Source organism: Panthera onca, chromosome Y, assembly GCF_046562875.1.
Source record: "Panthera onca isolate mPanOnc1 chromosome Y, mPanOnc1 haplotype 2, whole genome shotgun sequence".
NCBI classification, from domain to species: Eukaryota; Metazoa; Chordata; class Mammalia; order Carnivora; family Felidae; genus Panthera; species Panthera onca.
The window spans coordinates 23,646,284-23,663,157 of record NC_138358.1 but is presented as its reverse complement, the minus strand read 5'-3'; the positions used below and the strand labels follow the sequence as shown (position 1 = coordinate 23,663,157).

General features: G+C 50.3%; 1 protein-coding gene across 2 annotated transcripts in view; it reads left to right on the top strand.

Moving 5' to 3' along the window:
- The first annotated feature begins 559 nt into the window (after positions 1-559).
- Positions 560-16,874, top strand: part of LOC145714888 (protein Shroom2-like) — a 155,826-nt gene continuing 139,511 nt past the window's right edge. Inside the window, exon 1 of one of the 2 annotated variants that reach the window (XM_081794418.1) lies at positions 560-948. In XM_081794418.1, coding sequence (XP_081650544.1) covers positions 784-948 — 165 coding nt within the window. In that variant the 5' untranslated portion in view covers positions 560-783. The remainder of the gene's footprint in view (positions 949-16,874) is intronic. The other variant, XM_081794417.1, reaches the window with a different exon arrangement.

Here is a 16,874-nt window from a genome sequence, read left to right as displayed (position 1 = left end):
GCCTCACCTGCCGCCGCTCGGCCTCCCGGGCGGAGGGCTGGCGCGCTCGGAGCCTCCAAGGGCCGCCCTGCGCTCGCGCGGGAGGAAGGACCGGAGTTCGCCTCGCGGTCCCCGGCCGCCCCTCGGCCCCGCGGAGCGGCGCGAGGTCCGGAGTGCGCGCTCCGCCCCCTCCCACCCTCCGGGCAACTTTGGAGGGGGGCGAGTCGGGGCGCGCTCCCGCAACGGCAGGCGGCACAGGTTCCGTGCGCGCGCCGGCCCTCGCCCCCCTTCCACCCTCTGGGTAACCTGGGGGAGCCCCGAGCGCGCACTCGCATCCCTGGCCGGCGACACCGGCACCGTGTGCGCGCCGGCCCTCGCCCCCTTGGGACCAGTCCAGGGCGCCCCCGCCCCGAGCGCCTCTGGCCCCTCCGTCCCTCAGCGGCCGCACGGGTCCCGGAGCGCGCGCCCCCTCCGGTCCCTCCCACCCTCCGGGCAGCTCCCGGGAGCCCCGCGCGCGCCCCGCCCCCTGCCCGCCGAGCGGCCCGAGCCCTGGAGCGCGCCGGCCCCGCCCCCCTGCCCGGCCCGCCCTCCTCCGTGCGCCGCGCCGCCCGCTCCCGGCTCCCTCCCTGGCCCCGGCCGGCACTTTCCTCCCAAGTTGCCGCGCAAGTTCGCTACTGGCCGGCGGCGGCAGGAGCGCACGGACCTTCCCTCGCCCTCCGCCGGCCGGGGCTCCCCCGACTGCATGGGCGCGGGCCGGACGGGCCCTGGGGGCTGAGCGGCCGCGCCGCCTCCGCGCCCCGCGCCATGGAGGGCGCCGAGCCCCGCGCGCGGCCCGAGCGCCTGGCCGAGGCCGACGCGCGGGCGGCCGACGGCGGGCGCTTGGTGGAGGTGCAGCTGAGCGGCGGCGCCCCATGGGGCTTCACCCTGAAGGGCGGCCGCGAGCACGGCGAACCGCTGGTCATCACCAAGGTGAGGCGGCTGCGGGACCCTTACGGTGACAACCCAAAGGTGGCCTCGGGGCGGCGGACTCGCCGGGGGTGGGGGCGCCGGAGGGGCGGGCGGATCGCGCCCCCAGCGCCGGGGCGCGGGTCCGCCTGGGTCACCTGCGGGGACCGGAGCACCGGGACACGCATAGGTGCGTGGTCCCGGCGCCACCCCGGCCGCTCGGCGGCGGCTCCCAGCCCTGCTCACTCTAAGCGCGGCGCAGAGTTTAAATGGCTCCTGTTCCGGGTCCCCTCCCCTCCCCCTTCAAGAAGGGACCTGGCTGGGTCCCCTGTCACTCCCGGCTTCTCCAGCGGCGGCCTGCACCTGTGGGGCTGCCCAGAGGTTGGAGAGGGCCCACTCCACGTGCCAGGGGGTGGACTGAACTGTCCCGATCTGTGTTTGCCACTGTAGGCCCTTGGTTCTGCACCCCTTGAACCTGTACCTCTTATCGCTGGGAAAGCCAGACTAGCAGCTGTCGCCATCCCAGCTTCTCGATTCCCATCAGCCCATCAATATTTACTGACTTTCGGCTTCCAGCCCTAGATCCACGGCGTTCTGGATACCTGCAGAAACGTACCGAAACTTTCAGCGTCCTTTTTAAAAGCGGGACTTGAGCTCCAATAACAAGTTTCTAATATGTCTAATTAGGAATGTGTTTCGCGGTGTGTGTGTGTGGTGGGGGAAGGAGGCTGCTTTAGCGCTGTGAATTCTCTTGTCTCAGAACAGAAATCGAACTTGAAATTTACCAGCTGGACTTGTATTGATCTGTGAAGACACACAAACAGCAAACCCATCATCCTGTTTTCTTCTGGTTAAAAGTGTCAGTGTCTCTGGGCAGGGTTGGATCAGGCCATTCCTAGGGACAAAGTTCCCTTTAAAATGTAAAAATTCTTGGCTATTACCAGAGTTTGAAGGTGAGTTGCTGGGTTGTTTTGTTTTGTTTTGTTTCGTTTTTCTTTATCTGCTTTCCTGCTTCCCTGCAGCAGGAAGGTATAAAGTCACTCCTAACCCACCCCACCGGTAATGAATTTGAGCAGTGGTGTGGCTTTGTTGTGCATGTAGCAAATGAGACCCCAAACTTTTCTGTTCTACATTTTCTCCTGTTTTTAGATTTACAGAACCAGAGAGTCTGAGAGGAGGCTTGTTTAGATGCGCGCTGAATTTATGTTCAACTGGGAAAAGAGGCTATCATTGCTATAAATTGGACTAATGTGTAACCCATTAACAAATTCAGTTCTTTGAAAAGATGGACACACTTTGCCCCGCAAGGGCACTTTCCTGCATAAATGCATATTAAAGAATGTTAAGTTGTGCCTTTTTAATAAAGGTTTTACAGGGCATTTCTGATGGTAAAGGTTAAGAAGATAATTAGGTCTTTTTTTTTTTTAATTTTTTTTTTTTTAAGTTTATTTATTTTTGAGACAGAGACAGAGCATGAACGGGGGAGGGTCAGAGAGAGAGGGAGACACAGAATCGGAAGCAGGCTCCAGGCTCTGCTTCCAGCCATCAGCCCAGAGCCCGATGCGGGGCTCGAACTCACGGACTGTAAGATCGTGACCTGAGCCAAAGTCGGACGCTTAACCGACTGAGCCACCCAGGCACCCCGATAATTAGGTCTTTAGCATCTCATGTGTTTCTTCAAAAAAAAAAAAAAAAAAAAGATATACACAATTCAATGTATCTTAGACTTGTCATTATAAGTAGGTGGAATAAATTGTAACACGTTAGTTAAGGTGAAATCTTGCCTTTTAACCATACACAGTATAAGAAAGCTGGAAGTCACTGTAAACTGAAATTCCGGGGGCCTGGATGGCTCAGTCGATTAAGCGTCAGACTTAGTTTCGCCTCAGGGGTTCGTGGGTTCAAGCCCTGCATCATCGGGCTCTGTGCTGTGCGGAGCCTGCTTGGGCTTCTCTCGCTCTGTCTCACGCTCCCAAGCCTGCATGCTCTCTTTCTCTCTCAAAATAAATAAATAAACTTAAAAACTCTGAAATTCAGTTGTTTTACCAGAAGCTGGAGAAGGGGATTCTTGAGCACGCCCTCCTTCCTAAAAACCCTGGTGTGTTCTTCCTGGCCTCCTGTTCCCTGTGTCCAAAGGACCCCATTCTAGACCGAAAGAGGTGGGCAGTAAAACTCAGTAAATACGCACCAGGGCCTTTTTGGGGCATGTGAGGCCGTTTGTTCGTGATTTGGCCTGCCCGTTAGCTTTCACGCTACTTGCTAAGGTGTTGTTCCTTTTCGTTTTGAAAGTTTTTGTCACTAGGCCACTAGCACTGTGTGCTCGTCCTTTCCAGATTGCGTTTCCGGATTTTGCAGGGCTAAAAATGTTTGTGATTCTCATCTGAGATGCTCATCCGTCTCCCCCTTAAACTGCTGCTTAGTTTGTGTAGCTGCTCCAGTGTGACTGTAAATTGGTTTCTTTACTTGGGGTGGAGAGGATTCGGGAGAGTTTGGGACTTCTGTACTAAGTTCCCATGTACACTTGGATATACTTGTAGAGGTACGTGCTCACACATGCATATATTATATACATATATATTTTTTTTTTAATTTTTTTTTTAAGTTTATTTTTGAGACAGAGAGAGACAGAGCATGAACGGGGGAGAGGCAGAGAGAGAGGGAGACACAGAATCCGAAGCAGGCTCCAGGCTCTGAGCCATCAGCCCAGAGCCCGACGTGGGGCTCAAACTCACAGACCGCGAGATCGTGACCTGAGCTGAAGTCGGACGCTTAACCGACTGAGCCACCCAGGCGACCCCATATATTATATATTTTTAACTACCTGTTGTGTTGCATGGTATTGGCAGTATTTCACATGCCTGTCCTTTCCGTTGGATTAAGTCATCAATTATGCTTGCTTACCCTGCAACAGCTGGTAATGAACTGTTGGATGATTAGAAAAGGATGAAGGAAAGTGTGTCCATTTAGAACCACTTAGAGTGGGAATTGGCTGTTGTGAGAGAGACTGCGGAAGATTGTTCCGCTTATAGAATTTGGATGAATTCAAGTTGTCAATCTTCCTCTCAGTAGCTACTGAAAAATCTTGGGGGCTCATCATAACAATTGTTATTGGGGGCCCAAATAAATAATAATTGTTCTAATAGGGGTGGGGGTTTTTTTGGATTAAAAAAAACACCTCATAATCAAATATTTTACAGATAAGATCCTAGGGATATCATACGACTCATTTTCTATGTAACAGAGTCTGACGTGGGGGTAGCTTGATCAGGTGTAAGGTAACACGCTCTTTTTATGATAATGGGGGTCTGATTTGAAAGCCTCATCAGAGTGCATGTCTTAGCCCTGGAAGAAATGCTAAGAACAGGGCTGGTTCAGTCCGTGATCTTCAGATCAAGTTTTGTCAGCCTATTTTACTTTACTTTTTAAATTTTATTTTGAGAGAGAGAGAGAGAGCAGGGATGAGCAGGGGAGGGGCAGAGAGCGAATCCTGAGCTGTCAGCAGGGCCCATCAGGGCTGTATCTCATGAATCCTGAGATCATGACCTGAGGTGAAACCGAGTCGGATGCTTAACTAACTGATTAGTGACCCAGGCACCCCTGTCAACCTATTTTATAGATGCAACAGCTAAGGCAAAGGGAAGTTAAACGGTGTGCCCTGAGATAACAAAACTGGCAAGTCCTGAGAAGGCCCCAAGGGCCAGCTCTTGACCCCAAATGTCCCCATTTCCCCTCCGTTCCACCTGTTCTGTCCTGGAAACACTTGCAGCGCTATTATTAAATGACTTCATCCCATCCATTAAATGAGGGTCTTTCCACCGATACTCTGGTCTGTGTCCTTCTCTATGGTGGGGGCTGTTCTGCACTTGGTAGGATGTTCGGAAGCATCCCTGGTCTCCACTCAACGTGATGCCACTGGTACACCCCCCTCAGGTGTGACAGCCAACAAAAGTCTCCAGACACTGTCATATGTCTGTCCTCTGCGGGCAGAATTGCCCTCGTTAGATTAACAGTGTGGTCGCCTTTGTTTGAAAAAAGATTTTAGCTTTCAAGGCTCACGCTTCGTTCTTCTTTGTGAAGACACTGGCCTTTTGGGTGGTTTTGTGAGGGGCTGTTTTCTTCCCAAGTGCTGGCCCTGATAATAGACTTTATTTACATAGTAAAAGTCAAACAAATACTTGCTTCATCTGCACTTTTGTAGCTGGAGAAAGGAAATAAAGCTGGAACGGGGTGCTGTTTCTGGGCGTTCATTGGGGCTACTGGGTAAAGACAGTCTTTTCTTTGGGTCTAGTTTGAAGTCAAAGGGATACTTAACTTCCCGGGAGTGACATTCTTGGAATTTGAAGTGCATGTGTGAAGTCCCACCAGACCTCCGCTGGAAGGTGGGAGCCACGTTTGTATCCACGCAGGACCTTTCCCCCTGCTTGTAACTTGACTTTTCACGACGGCTAGAAAATTACAGTGCTGCTATTTTTACATGCTCCTGGCCGAGAGGGAGCAGGAACGATGTCTGTGTCCTAAGAAACCACAAAGATTTTGACTTGTTAGTATTTCCGAGGCCACATTTTGATGTGGGTTATCTGGGGACCCGGGTAACGTGGTCCCCTGTTTCTATGCGTTCCTTTCTCCATGGATTCAGCAAATGTAAAACATCAGTGGGGGTAGGGGAGGGGCCTGATTTCTAAAACGTCACTGGAGGGCCTAGAATTTCAAATGGGCGGATGGGGACTCGTCAGGGAGCACTCCACAGGAGCTGGGTGTCAGTAGGCCTCCTGCAGCGGCAGGAATGTTTGCTAAGGGGGGAGGATTGAGGCTCCGGTCCCTCCCTGAAGAAGGCCCTCACCTTAGCCAGAAGCACCAAAGAAGACATGAATTGGGGCCTGCTGTGGTCCCAAGGCTAGCTCGTTTGGGAAGCCGACTTTGAGGTTGCCTTTGGGGGGACACAGCCACCCTAGAGCAGGGTGGGAGGGCTGTGGCTGGGGATCCCCGCAGCCTGACTCACCCTCTCAGGGGGCTTCAGGCCATTAAAACATTTGTCTGGATACGAGACAGAGTCCTTAAGTGTCCTTTGTAGTTTGGATAGTGAGGGTAGGATGGAAGGGAATCGGGGCACTTATTTTGGATGGAGGTCACACAGCCAGGTGGCAAAAGTCCTATGTAAACTGTTAGAGCTCCTGATAGCAGGAGGCTCCCGGCAAAGACCGGCCGTCAGTGGTAGGTGGGTGTGGGAGGTGCCGACCGCCTGATGTCCCGTCCTTAGTGGTTTGAAAAGAGGTGCCATGTTAGGGGACCCGGCTGAGTCACCGTCATTGGTGACGGGAAAGGTTGGATAGTGGCCACCTTGGTCAGGACAAGTTGTCGACCTCACGTGTCTGTGTTTGCCCCCCACCCCAGCCAAGTTCTTTGTCAGATGTCAGTAAAGGTTTCAGGAAAGAGGGAGCTGATGATGGGAGGGGATCGGGGACTGACAAACATCAGCTCTTCTGGATTTTGCTCTGGATTTCTGCGTGAAGGCCCGTCGGCATCAGTATGTGCGGCTGCTTTGTGGCACTGGACAGCAGTAAATGGCCCGTGGCTGGGCTGCGCCGACTCCGGGGACGCAGGGCCGGGGTGCCGTGCTGGCTGTTCCTCCATCGTGCCACCCCAGCCACTTTCGGAGGCCAGCCACCCTTCTCTGAGTTGTTAGGAGGAGTGGGATTCTGGAGACTCGTTTGTATTTAAGCATCATTGGTGTGGTTACAAGAAAAAAAAAAGAGGTGAGTCTTCTTTCGTGAGCTGAAAGCCGCTTTCAGCTGGTAGACCCGCTTGCCAGCTGGCATAACCCGTGTGTCTCTATGACCCTGGCCCGGTCCCCGCCTCACACACTTGACCTGCTCCTCGTCCTTAGTCCTCCGGAGGTGTGTTGGGTGCGGGAACAGGAAGTCAGGGAGTCCGATGGCCTGTCCTAAGGTCTGCTGGCTGTGAGCTTCAGCCAGTGCAGACTTCTTCCTTAGACGGGAATTGTGCTGACCTCAGGTCTAGAAATCCAGAGGCTTCCGTGCTGTGAAAAGCTATGCACTTGAGCTGTGCACACCTCCACACCATGTTGGATTTGGGCTTCCCGGTTCAGTTGTAAGTCGTTCTTAACGTGTCCAGACACTGGTCTTTTGAAAAAAAGAAAACTAGTTTGCCCGAGCATGGTAATGAAACACTCCTAAAAGTAGTCGTTTTCACCTTGTCCCCAGGAGCTGGGATTTCTTAACTTCCCTTCCTGTTCCCTGGCCACAGAAGCTGGGCGCCCTGCTTGGGAAGGGCTGGCTTTTCTGTTTGGAGAGCGTTTTGGACTTGCGGTCTTGCCAAAGTTGTTTTGTGTCAGCATGCAAATAAACCTGGAGTTGTGCATTTCTTAAGGCCTCTGTGCAGCTTTTCTTCTTGTACACTGGGAACACTGTAAACATTTGACAAGATAGTTTCAGGATTGAAAAGCCGAATAGACTTTTTATTCAGGTCTCACTTCTTTCAAACACTGTGGTCGGGGGGGGGGGGGGGGGGGGGGCGGGGGGGGGACCCTTGGAGGAGAAATTCTGCAAGCCGCCACCCTTCCAGGCTAAAAACTTTCATCCACAGGAAGGAATTTTGAAAGAGCTGAGGGTTCTACATTGCTCTCTTTGGTCTTTTTAAAACGTTGCCAGTGTCTAACACTGACATGTTCTGGAAGAATTGTTTTCCCGTTACCTCGTTAGATCAGATATTTGCATTGTCTTGTACATCAAGCGTCTTCTGTTTGCTGGTGTGAATATTAAGGCTTCGCTTTGGGTAATGTATCTTGGTAGAAGGACAATAGGGTATCATCAAAAAAAAATAATAATAATTGGACTAACCTTATTTTAGGTTCAGACAAATAAAGTGGTTCTGAAAAGGCAGGATGTTCTGTATTGTAACAGAGAAGTAACATTTTCTTTACCTGGGTTTTCTATTGTCATTGTGAATTATTATTATTAAATCCCAGGCCCTGCAGATTCTGTGTGCTTTAAAGGCAACATTTTTACTTACTCATGGAAGGAAAGGGATGAAATGTTAGTGTCTCTTTTTGAGTTTTGTTTTCATTTTCATCAAAGTGGCTCTTGCACAGTTTAAATAATCAAAGTTCTTTGGGGCTTGTCATCGTACCCAGAGCTCTCCCTGCTGCCCTTTCCCCTTCCCTGCAGACAACAACTGCAACTTTCTGGCTGATGTCTTGTGGCATTTGCTTATATTCTCTATTGCTGCTACTTGTTATTTGTTCCTGTTGACTTCCAACTATATCGAAAATTGGGAGTTAGCCTTTTTTCTGCACACCTCCTTCCCACCACCCATCCAGACCCATTTCTTCCCACCATGCATGCCACACTCCCAATCTGATGACTTCATCATTCTGGTTCGAAGAGGGTTTTTCAGCTTTCGCACTGTAGACATGGAGGGTCCCATACAGGTTGCCCTGGAACAACGCGGGTTTGAACTGTGCAGATTCACTTACACATGGATTTTTTTTTTAATACAGTACAGTACTGTAAATATGTTTTATTCTGATTTTCTTTATTTTTTAAAAAGATTTTAGTTTCAAGTAATCTCTACACCCAACATGGGACTTGAACTCCCAACCCCAAGGTCAAGAGTCGCATGCTCTACCAACTGAGCCAGCCCGGAGCCCTTCCTTAGGATTTTCTTAATCACGTTTTTTTGGTTGTAAGGATACAGTATATAGTATATAATACATACAATATACAAAGTATGTGCAACATAAGTTTATGTCAGGCCTCCAGCCAACAGTAGGCTATTAGTAGTTAAGATTTGGGGGAGTCAGAAGTTATACACTTACTTTCGACTGCATGTGGGGGGTGGTCAGCGCCCCTCACCCCCTTGTTGTTCGAGGGTCAGGAATAATTCTTTGTTGGGGTTGGGGGGACTGTCCCGTACATTGTAAGATGAGTAGCTTCCCTGGCCTCTACCCGCTAGATGCCATTACTATGCTCACTCTGGCTGTGACAACCACATGTGTCCCCAGACATGGCCAGATGTCCCTTGGGGGGGCAAAATCACCCCCTTTAACTTTTGCCCCGAGTTGACAGGAGTCAGTGCTTGCATATTTTGACGGCCAGTGCTATCACTGCTGAGCCTGGTGGTACAAACTATGATTACTTTTCCTATGCAAGTTTTCATACTCAGTGAGGTTAATGGTAGTTTTGTTTCTTTGCTTGATTTCCTATACAGTTACCATTGATTCATCCTCCACATCATCCCCAATTGTGAGAAAAGTAATTTTAATAATTTTTTAAACATTTTTATGTGTTTTTGAGAGAGAGAGTGTGTGAATGGGAGAGGGGCAGAGAGAGAGGGAGACACAGATTCTGAAGCAGGCTCCAGGCTCTGAGCTGTCAGCACAGAGGCCAACACGGGGCTCGAACTCACAAACCGTGAGATTGTGACTTGAGCTGAAGTCGGACACTTAACCAACTGAGCCACCCAGGCCCCCCTGCCACATACATTTTAAATATGTTTAAAGACACAGGTCTTTGAAGACCTTGTCTGCCTGAAAAAAATTTTTTTTTTTTGTAAGTTTATTTATTTATTTTGAGGGAGAGAGAGAATCCAAAGCAGGCTTATGCGCTGCCAGCACAGAACCCATTGCGGGGCCCGAACCCACAGACCGTGAGATCATGACCTGAGCTGAAACCAAGAGTCGGATGCTTAACCGACTGAGCCACCGAGGCGCCTCTCATTTCTCTTTCTTTCATATCTTTGTGTTTTTGTTCTTCTTGGGAAGTTTCCACAACCTTATCCTTACATTGAGTTTTACAATTGCGCTCTCCTTTTTTTCTGATTACACAAAGTTTTTAGTGTTGCTCTTGAATGTTCCTTTCATTTTTCTTTTTAATCCCCTACTGATTTTGCTTCATGTTTTTTCTTTCATATCTTTGAGGATATTAGGCAGGTTTGTTTTTTTTTTTTTTTAAGATTTCTTTCTGCATAGCTTGAGTTTCTGAGCTCTGCTGCATTTTTGTTTGTGTTGGCTTCTCTTTTCCCTGTTAAATGCTCTCTGCAAATGTTCCGTGATCCTCCTATCTGCAGGTATTTGAGTGGGTGGCTGGGGCACCTGGGTGGCTCAGTGAGTTAGATTTCCGACTCTTGATTTTGGCTCAGGTCATGATCTCATGGTTTGTGAGATTAAACCCTCATCGGGGCTCTGTGCTGCCAGTGTGGAGCCTGCTTGGGATTCTCTCTCTGCCTCTCTCTCTCTGTCTCAAAATAAATACAAAATAAGTAAACACACACACACACACACACACAAAAGGTGACCAAAGCGTTATTTGGAAGCCCTGCTTGTGGCTGAGTGATATGCGAGGCTGCTTCCGTGGAGACTCCTTTAAGGCCATCGCTTCAGCTGGTTGTTTTGGGCTGATCCTGTCCTTGTCACACGGTCATTCTCCCCTCTACTGAAAATAAGTTTCTGGTGTCCGGCAGATTTGAAAGGTGCTGGGAGGGCTACCAGTTTAGAGGATGCCTGCTTTGCTCAGCGAGCTGGAAGTGGTCACTTCTCCATCGTGTGGCCACAGTGGTTCCAGTTTGTTGGGAAGGTCTTCCCGACTGTTAAGTGGCATTGCCTGTGTTCCAGGCTGGATCTTGCACTCTGTTCTTAACCTTTTCTTTTCTTTTCTTTTCTTTTCTTTTCTTTTCTTTTCTTTTCTTTTCTTTTTAAATGTTTGTTTCTTTTTGAGAGAGCAGGGGAGTGGCAGAGAGAGAGGAAGACAGGATCTGAAGCAGGCTCTGCGCTGACCGCAGAGAGCCCCCCACTCGAGGCTCGAAGTCACGAATCGTGAGATCGTGACGTGAGCCAAAATCAAGGGTCGGTCGCTTGACCGACAGAGCCACCCAGGCGCCCCTATAAGAGACCCTTCTAACAAGTGAAATCCAGAGAGAAATCAAACTTTTCCTTGTAATCAATATACCCGGCTTTAAGAGACAGGATATATAGCACTTCGTTTACCCGCATGCAGGAGGGAATGATTATTTACTTCGTAGAAGGAGTCACTCTGGGTGTCCAATTAACATGTAGCTCATTCCCCAAATTCTTATTGTATAAAATGAGACCTGTGTGCCATCATTTTGGCTTCCTTCCACTTTAGCTTTTCTCCCAGATGATAATTTAATTTTCACCCTGTCTTGGTTTGCTTCCCCTCCCTGCAGATGATGGTCTGGAAGCTGCGGAGGGACAGGGCAGAGGCAGGGAGCGTCCCCAGTCCAGGTAATTAGCACCCAGGCGGGACTGGCCGGAGGGGAGGGTGGGTGGCCAAGTGCTGGATGATGTCAGGGATTGGACCTTCCTCCTAGTCGAACTGTCCTTTCCTTAACTGCCTTGGTTAAAGTGCAGAAGATGTTGCCTGGGAGGGTAACACGTTAAATCTTCATTAGCAGGGCTGCTCTTATCAGATTAATTAATTATAATCCTGTATGGCAGACTATTTCTCCCCTCTGGGGAACAGGATTTAGATGAGTTAGGCCATCAAAGAAAGAGAGAGAAAGATGAGTGACGAGTCAGAGAGGTCTCCGGAGGAAGGTGGAGTCGGTGTGGGGATGTGAGCCAGGGGAGAGGAGGGTCTCTTCTGTGTCAGGTGCTGGGGAGCCCGGCGAGGGTGCAGGTGAGGGAAGACAGGGTTACCGCACTGGTAACCAACCCTCCCTGACTTGCGAAGGAGGTGAAGGTGCTTCCTTGCCTCTGGCTTGCAGATGCCAGAGCTGATGAAATTCTGCATCTGTTTATGTTAATTGTGCAAATGTTTGTACATTCGTAAGAACGGAGATCCTTATCTGTGCTAATTGTACATATGCTTATACGTTTTTAAAGCATAGTGATTGTTCTTCTTGGGGCAGCAACATTAAAACCGTCTTGAAAAAATTGAAAATAAAGGAAATGATGGATCAGTAGCCCAAAACATAATCATCTTATTTCTGATGGTACAGCTATATTGATTCATTTTCCCTGTCTCTGAAATTCTTCCCTTTATACCACATACGTCTAATTATTCATTGCTTGGAGACGCCTGAGTGGCTCAATCAGTTAAGCATCTGAGGCTTTGGACCAGGTCGTGCACTCCCGGTTTGTGAGTTTGAGCCCCGGGTCCTCAGGCTCTGTGCTGACTGCTCACAGCCTGGAGTCTGCTTTGGATTCTGTCTCCCTCTCTCTCTGCCCCTGCCCGCTCACTGTCTCTCTCTCACTTTCTCAAAAATATGTTAACATTAAAAAAATTTTTAGAATTACTCATTGCTTGAAGGTAACTCTCCTAACATTGTATCATCAACAATCTTTGGAATCAGAGGAAGCTTAGCTCTGTGTATGCCCCTTGGAATTTTTAAAATGACATGTTTTAGGGGTGCCTGGGTTGAGCGTCCCAATGTGGGTTTTGGCTCAGGTCATGATATAATGGCTTTGTGGGTTCAAACCCTGCACTGGGCTCCGTGCTGACAGTGCAGAGCCTGCTTGGGATTCTCTCTCTCTCCCTCTCTCTTCCCCTCCCCCACTAGTGCTGTCTCTGTCTCTCTCAAAATAAATAAACTATAAAAGTAAGTAAAATTGACATGTTTTACTGTGAAATATAGTGAGTTTTATTATTCAGCTTTTTTTAGACGGACATAGATCTTCAAAAGCCCTAACTTCTGGAAAACTGGCTATATTGGTAAAATATGTCATTCTTTAAAACAACTCTGTAGGGGCGCCTGGGTGGCTCAGTAGGTTAAGTGTCCGACTTCAGCTCAGGTCATGATCTCACGGTTTGTGAGCTTGAGCCCCGCGTCGGGCTCTGTGCCGACAGCTCAGAGCCTGGAGCCTGCTTCGGATTCTGTGTCTCCCTCTCTCTGCCCCTCTGCCACTCATGCTCCGTCTCTGTCTCTCAAAAATAAATAAGCATTAAAAAAAAAAAAACAAAACCCACACAACTGTGTGCTTTTTGGGTATGTGCAGCTTTTCTTTTAATTTCTCTTCATGTTTACACGTCCTGGGCCTCGAGTGAAAGTTTGGGAAGGAAACATCTGGACTCGGAAAGATAGGCCTGCTGCTGCTTGAATCGTATTTGTTTTGTGTCCATTTAGCCACAAGGAGCTCACAGCTGCTGCTGCTGGGGTTGGGTCGGGGGGCCGTTTCCGTCCCCCTCGTCCATCCTCAGTGACTGGTGTGCAGGAGACGATAATCACCACCTGATACCACACAGGTGCATTGTCCGTTCTCTGCTGGTTACTCAGGATGCCCTTCTTGTGCCCTAGAGACGTCTGGTTTTCCAGAGCTCAGTTCTCAGACTCGCCGTGGCTGCACTTGCCATCTGAAGAAGACGTCTACTCACAAGAAGACTTACTGTCTCCTTTCTTTGTGACCATCGTACAAACAGCCTTGACCGGCTCTTTCCCTCACCATGTACTGTAGTGTTGGTTTCTCTGGAAGGTTCCTCCTTTATTTGTCTCTCCTGTCTGGCATCTAGGTACCATCAAGTGCTTCCTTGAAAGGGCACGTGTGCACGTGCACGGGTGCACTTCGACTGTGGCAGTGGCCCTGCAGACCCCCTGTGATCCAGGCGGAGATGACTCTGCTTCCTTTACCTTTACCCTCTTTCTCCGTCTCTCCTGGATTTCCAGTCCTGTCGACGCTTCATCCCCAGATCTGAGCGTCACTCATGGTGGCTTGCCCTCCTTCCACAGCCAGCCGATCACCAAGTCCTTTGGAGCCTAAAAGTCTTGTGTTGGTGCTCCTTCCTCACTCCCAGTGTCCCTGCCTCCAGTGTCACGTGCCCGGACAGTCTCTTGCACACTGCCTATGGCCTGTGTGTCAGACTGTTCTAGAACTCCGGCAGTGGATATGCCAGCACGCTAAGTGGTTTCTCAGGCTCTTCCTGGAAAGGCCTCAGGAGCCCCTCGTATTACACCTCAGCTGGGTCTAGAAGGTTCTTTTGGCTTTTAGCATCTGTCCATTTCCCAGCCTCATCTGCTGCTTTCCTCCCTCCTGCCCTGACCCTTTAGTCCAGCACTGTCCCGTGTGGGAGCCGCTCGTCATGTGTGGCCGCTGAGCACTTGAAACATGGCTAGGCCAAATTGAGATGGACTGTAAGTTTAAAAACACACTGGATCTTAGACTTAGTGTGGAAAAAAAAAAGTCAAAGTATCTCATTACTAATTCCTTTATATTGTATACTTGTTGAAATGATCATATTTTGGCTCCATTGGGTGAGATAAATATATTCTAAAATTAACCTCATATATACTTTTTTGCTTTCTTTTTTTTTTTTTTTTTTTTTTTTTTAACGTTTATTTATTTTTCAGACAGAGAGAGACAGAGCAGGAACGGGGGAGGGTCAGAGAGAGAGGGAGACACAGAATCCGAAACAGGCTCCAGGCTCTGAGCAGTCAGCACAGAGCCCAACGCGGGGCTCAAACTCACAGACCGCGAGATCATGACCTGAGCCGAAGTCGGACGCTTAACCGACTGAGCCACCCAGGCGCCCCACTTTTTTGCTTTCTTAAATGCAGTTCCTGCAAAATCGGAAGTTCTAGGTGTGGCTCTTAACTGTGTTTCTATTGGACGGCTGTGCTTTAGGCCCTTGTTAGGCAAAGTATGGTCCTACAAGCTTGTGAGAAACGCAGACCCTCAAGCTGTACCCCAGACCTGCCGAACCACAATTTGCATTTTAACAAGGTGTGCACTTGGGGCCGTCATTACGTGTTCACGAGTTCGAGCCCCACGTCGGGCTCCGTGCTGACAGCTCGGAGCCTGGAGCCTGCTTTGGATTCTCCGTCTCCCTCTCTCTCTGCCCTTCCCCTGCTTGTGCTCTGTCTCAAGAATAAACAAACTTAACAAAACAAACAAACAAACAGAAAACCCCACGAGGTCTACAGCTGACTCAGAGGCATGGTCCAGATTGCCAAGTGCTGCTTTGGAGAGCTGTTTGCTGGTCCCCAACATCCTGTGGTGTTTGAGGCTTTGCAAGGGTTTTTGTCCTGCTTTGTCTCCGAGACACTCGTGGCCTCATGGAAGGCTGTGCTCCTTTTCCACCTCCCAGGCAAAGCGGCCCCTGGCCCTTCCTCCCCACCAGACACAGTATGCCCACAGTAGCCTTCGTGGGCCTGTCTAATCGAGGACCCTGCAGCATCCTTGAGCCCGATGGACTGGGACATCCCTGAGGTTGGAAACTGGCCATCCCTTGCCCCTGATGCCCCAGTGCATTGCCTAACAGGTGGTAAAAAGGGCACTGGTCAAGAATTGACACCTGTCACAGTACCAGCGTCCTCCTGCTGCTTTGTTTCTGGTGTGGGACTTGGGGGTGAAGGTCATAGTACCTCCAGGACCACAACGCACAGCGGCACCTTCATGAGCCAGGGCCACGGGGCCCGCGGGGAGGCCGCGAGTCTAGGGCGACTGTAATGGAGAGACCTTCAGCGTTTCTAAAGAACAAGACCGTGCCTGTTGGAAAGGCGCTATGGAGTGATGCTATCTAGGCCTCGGGGCGCCTGGGTGGCTCAAGTCGGCTGAGCGTCCAACTCTAGATTTCAGCTCGGGTCATCATCTCCCGGTTCGTGAGATCGAGCCCCGCATCGGCTCCTCGCTGACAGTGCGGAACCTGCTTGGGATTGTCTCTCTTTCCCTCTCTTTCTCTCTGCCCGTTCTCCCCCTCCCAGTAAATAAGCATCTAAAAAGAAGAAGAAGAAGGAATGATGCTTTCTAGGCCTCATGGCAACACGGCAGAAGCCCGAGCCTGGAGTAGGCAGAGGAAGGAGAGCCAGAATACAGAACCGCCTGGGTGCCGGTCTAGACTGGAAAGGACATGCCCCGTGGCCTAGGAAAAGCAGGCAAATCACGGCGGTTGCATTAGAACCCGGAGCTGACACTGACTTTCTATTTCCTGGCTTGCGGGTTGCTTGTGACACGGTGGCTGCTGCCCTGTCCTAGAAGGCATGCTCCCACGTTTAAAGGAAGCCCTGCCCAGAGTTTCCTTCCCCTGCCCTCCTGGGCGGCATTTCCCTGTGGTAACCGTGTCTGAGTCCCTTTGTGACCAGACTTCCCTGTCACCAGGAGGTGAGGGGGTGGCCCTCAAGTGTCCGGGAGGCAGGGGCCTGACTCGTGGCCAGTGTGGGCACAGGCATACAGGGACACGTACCCGGGTGCTTGACCCCAACAAGCGCAGGCCTGATGCCACGGGAAGGGTTGTCCTGTGGCTTCACGTGGTGGCCTCACACTGACTTCCTTCCAGTCCTCGCTGCCCGGAGGGCGCCTTATCTCTCAGTCTTTGAGACTTCCTTCAAGTAAATCTGGTATCTTGTGTGTTCTCAGATTAAAGGCAGACTGTGTGGTGCCCGAGGAAGCCCGATGCGTGTACTGGGGGCATTGCAGAGGCCGGGGGGCCAGCCTGTGTTTCTTTTCCCTGGAGTTTTTACATTTTTTGTGTGTATTTATTTTTGAGAGAGAGAGAGACACACACTCTGAGAGGGAGGATGCCCAACTGACTGAGCCACCGAGGCACCTCGAGTTTTTAAAAATGTTTAAAAACTGAGATGTAACTCCCATACCCTCAGATTCACCCTTTTACATGGAACAATTCAGTGTATTTTAGTACATTTACTTTATTGTACAGGCAACACTGTCCATAATTCCAGAACATTTTTATCACCCCAAGAGAAATGCCACATCCATTAGCTGTCACTCGCTGCTCCCTCCCTGCCCCCAGCCCCTGACAGCCACTCATCTACGGCCTGTTTCTATGGAGTTGCCTGTTGTGGATACTTAGTATGAGCGGGTCATATAGTATGCAGCCTTTTGCGTCTGGCCTCATGCGCTGAGCTGAGCGTGTTTTCCAGGCCCATCCACGTTGCCGCACGTGTCCGCGTTGCTCCCTTTTTAGGGCTGAATGCTGTTCCACTGTGTGGATGGAACACATTTTGTTTATCTTTAACTGTGAATG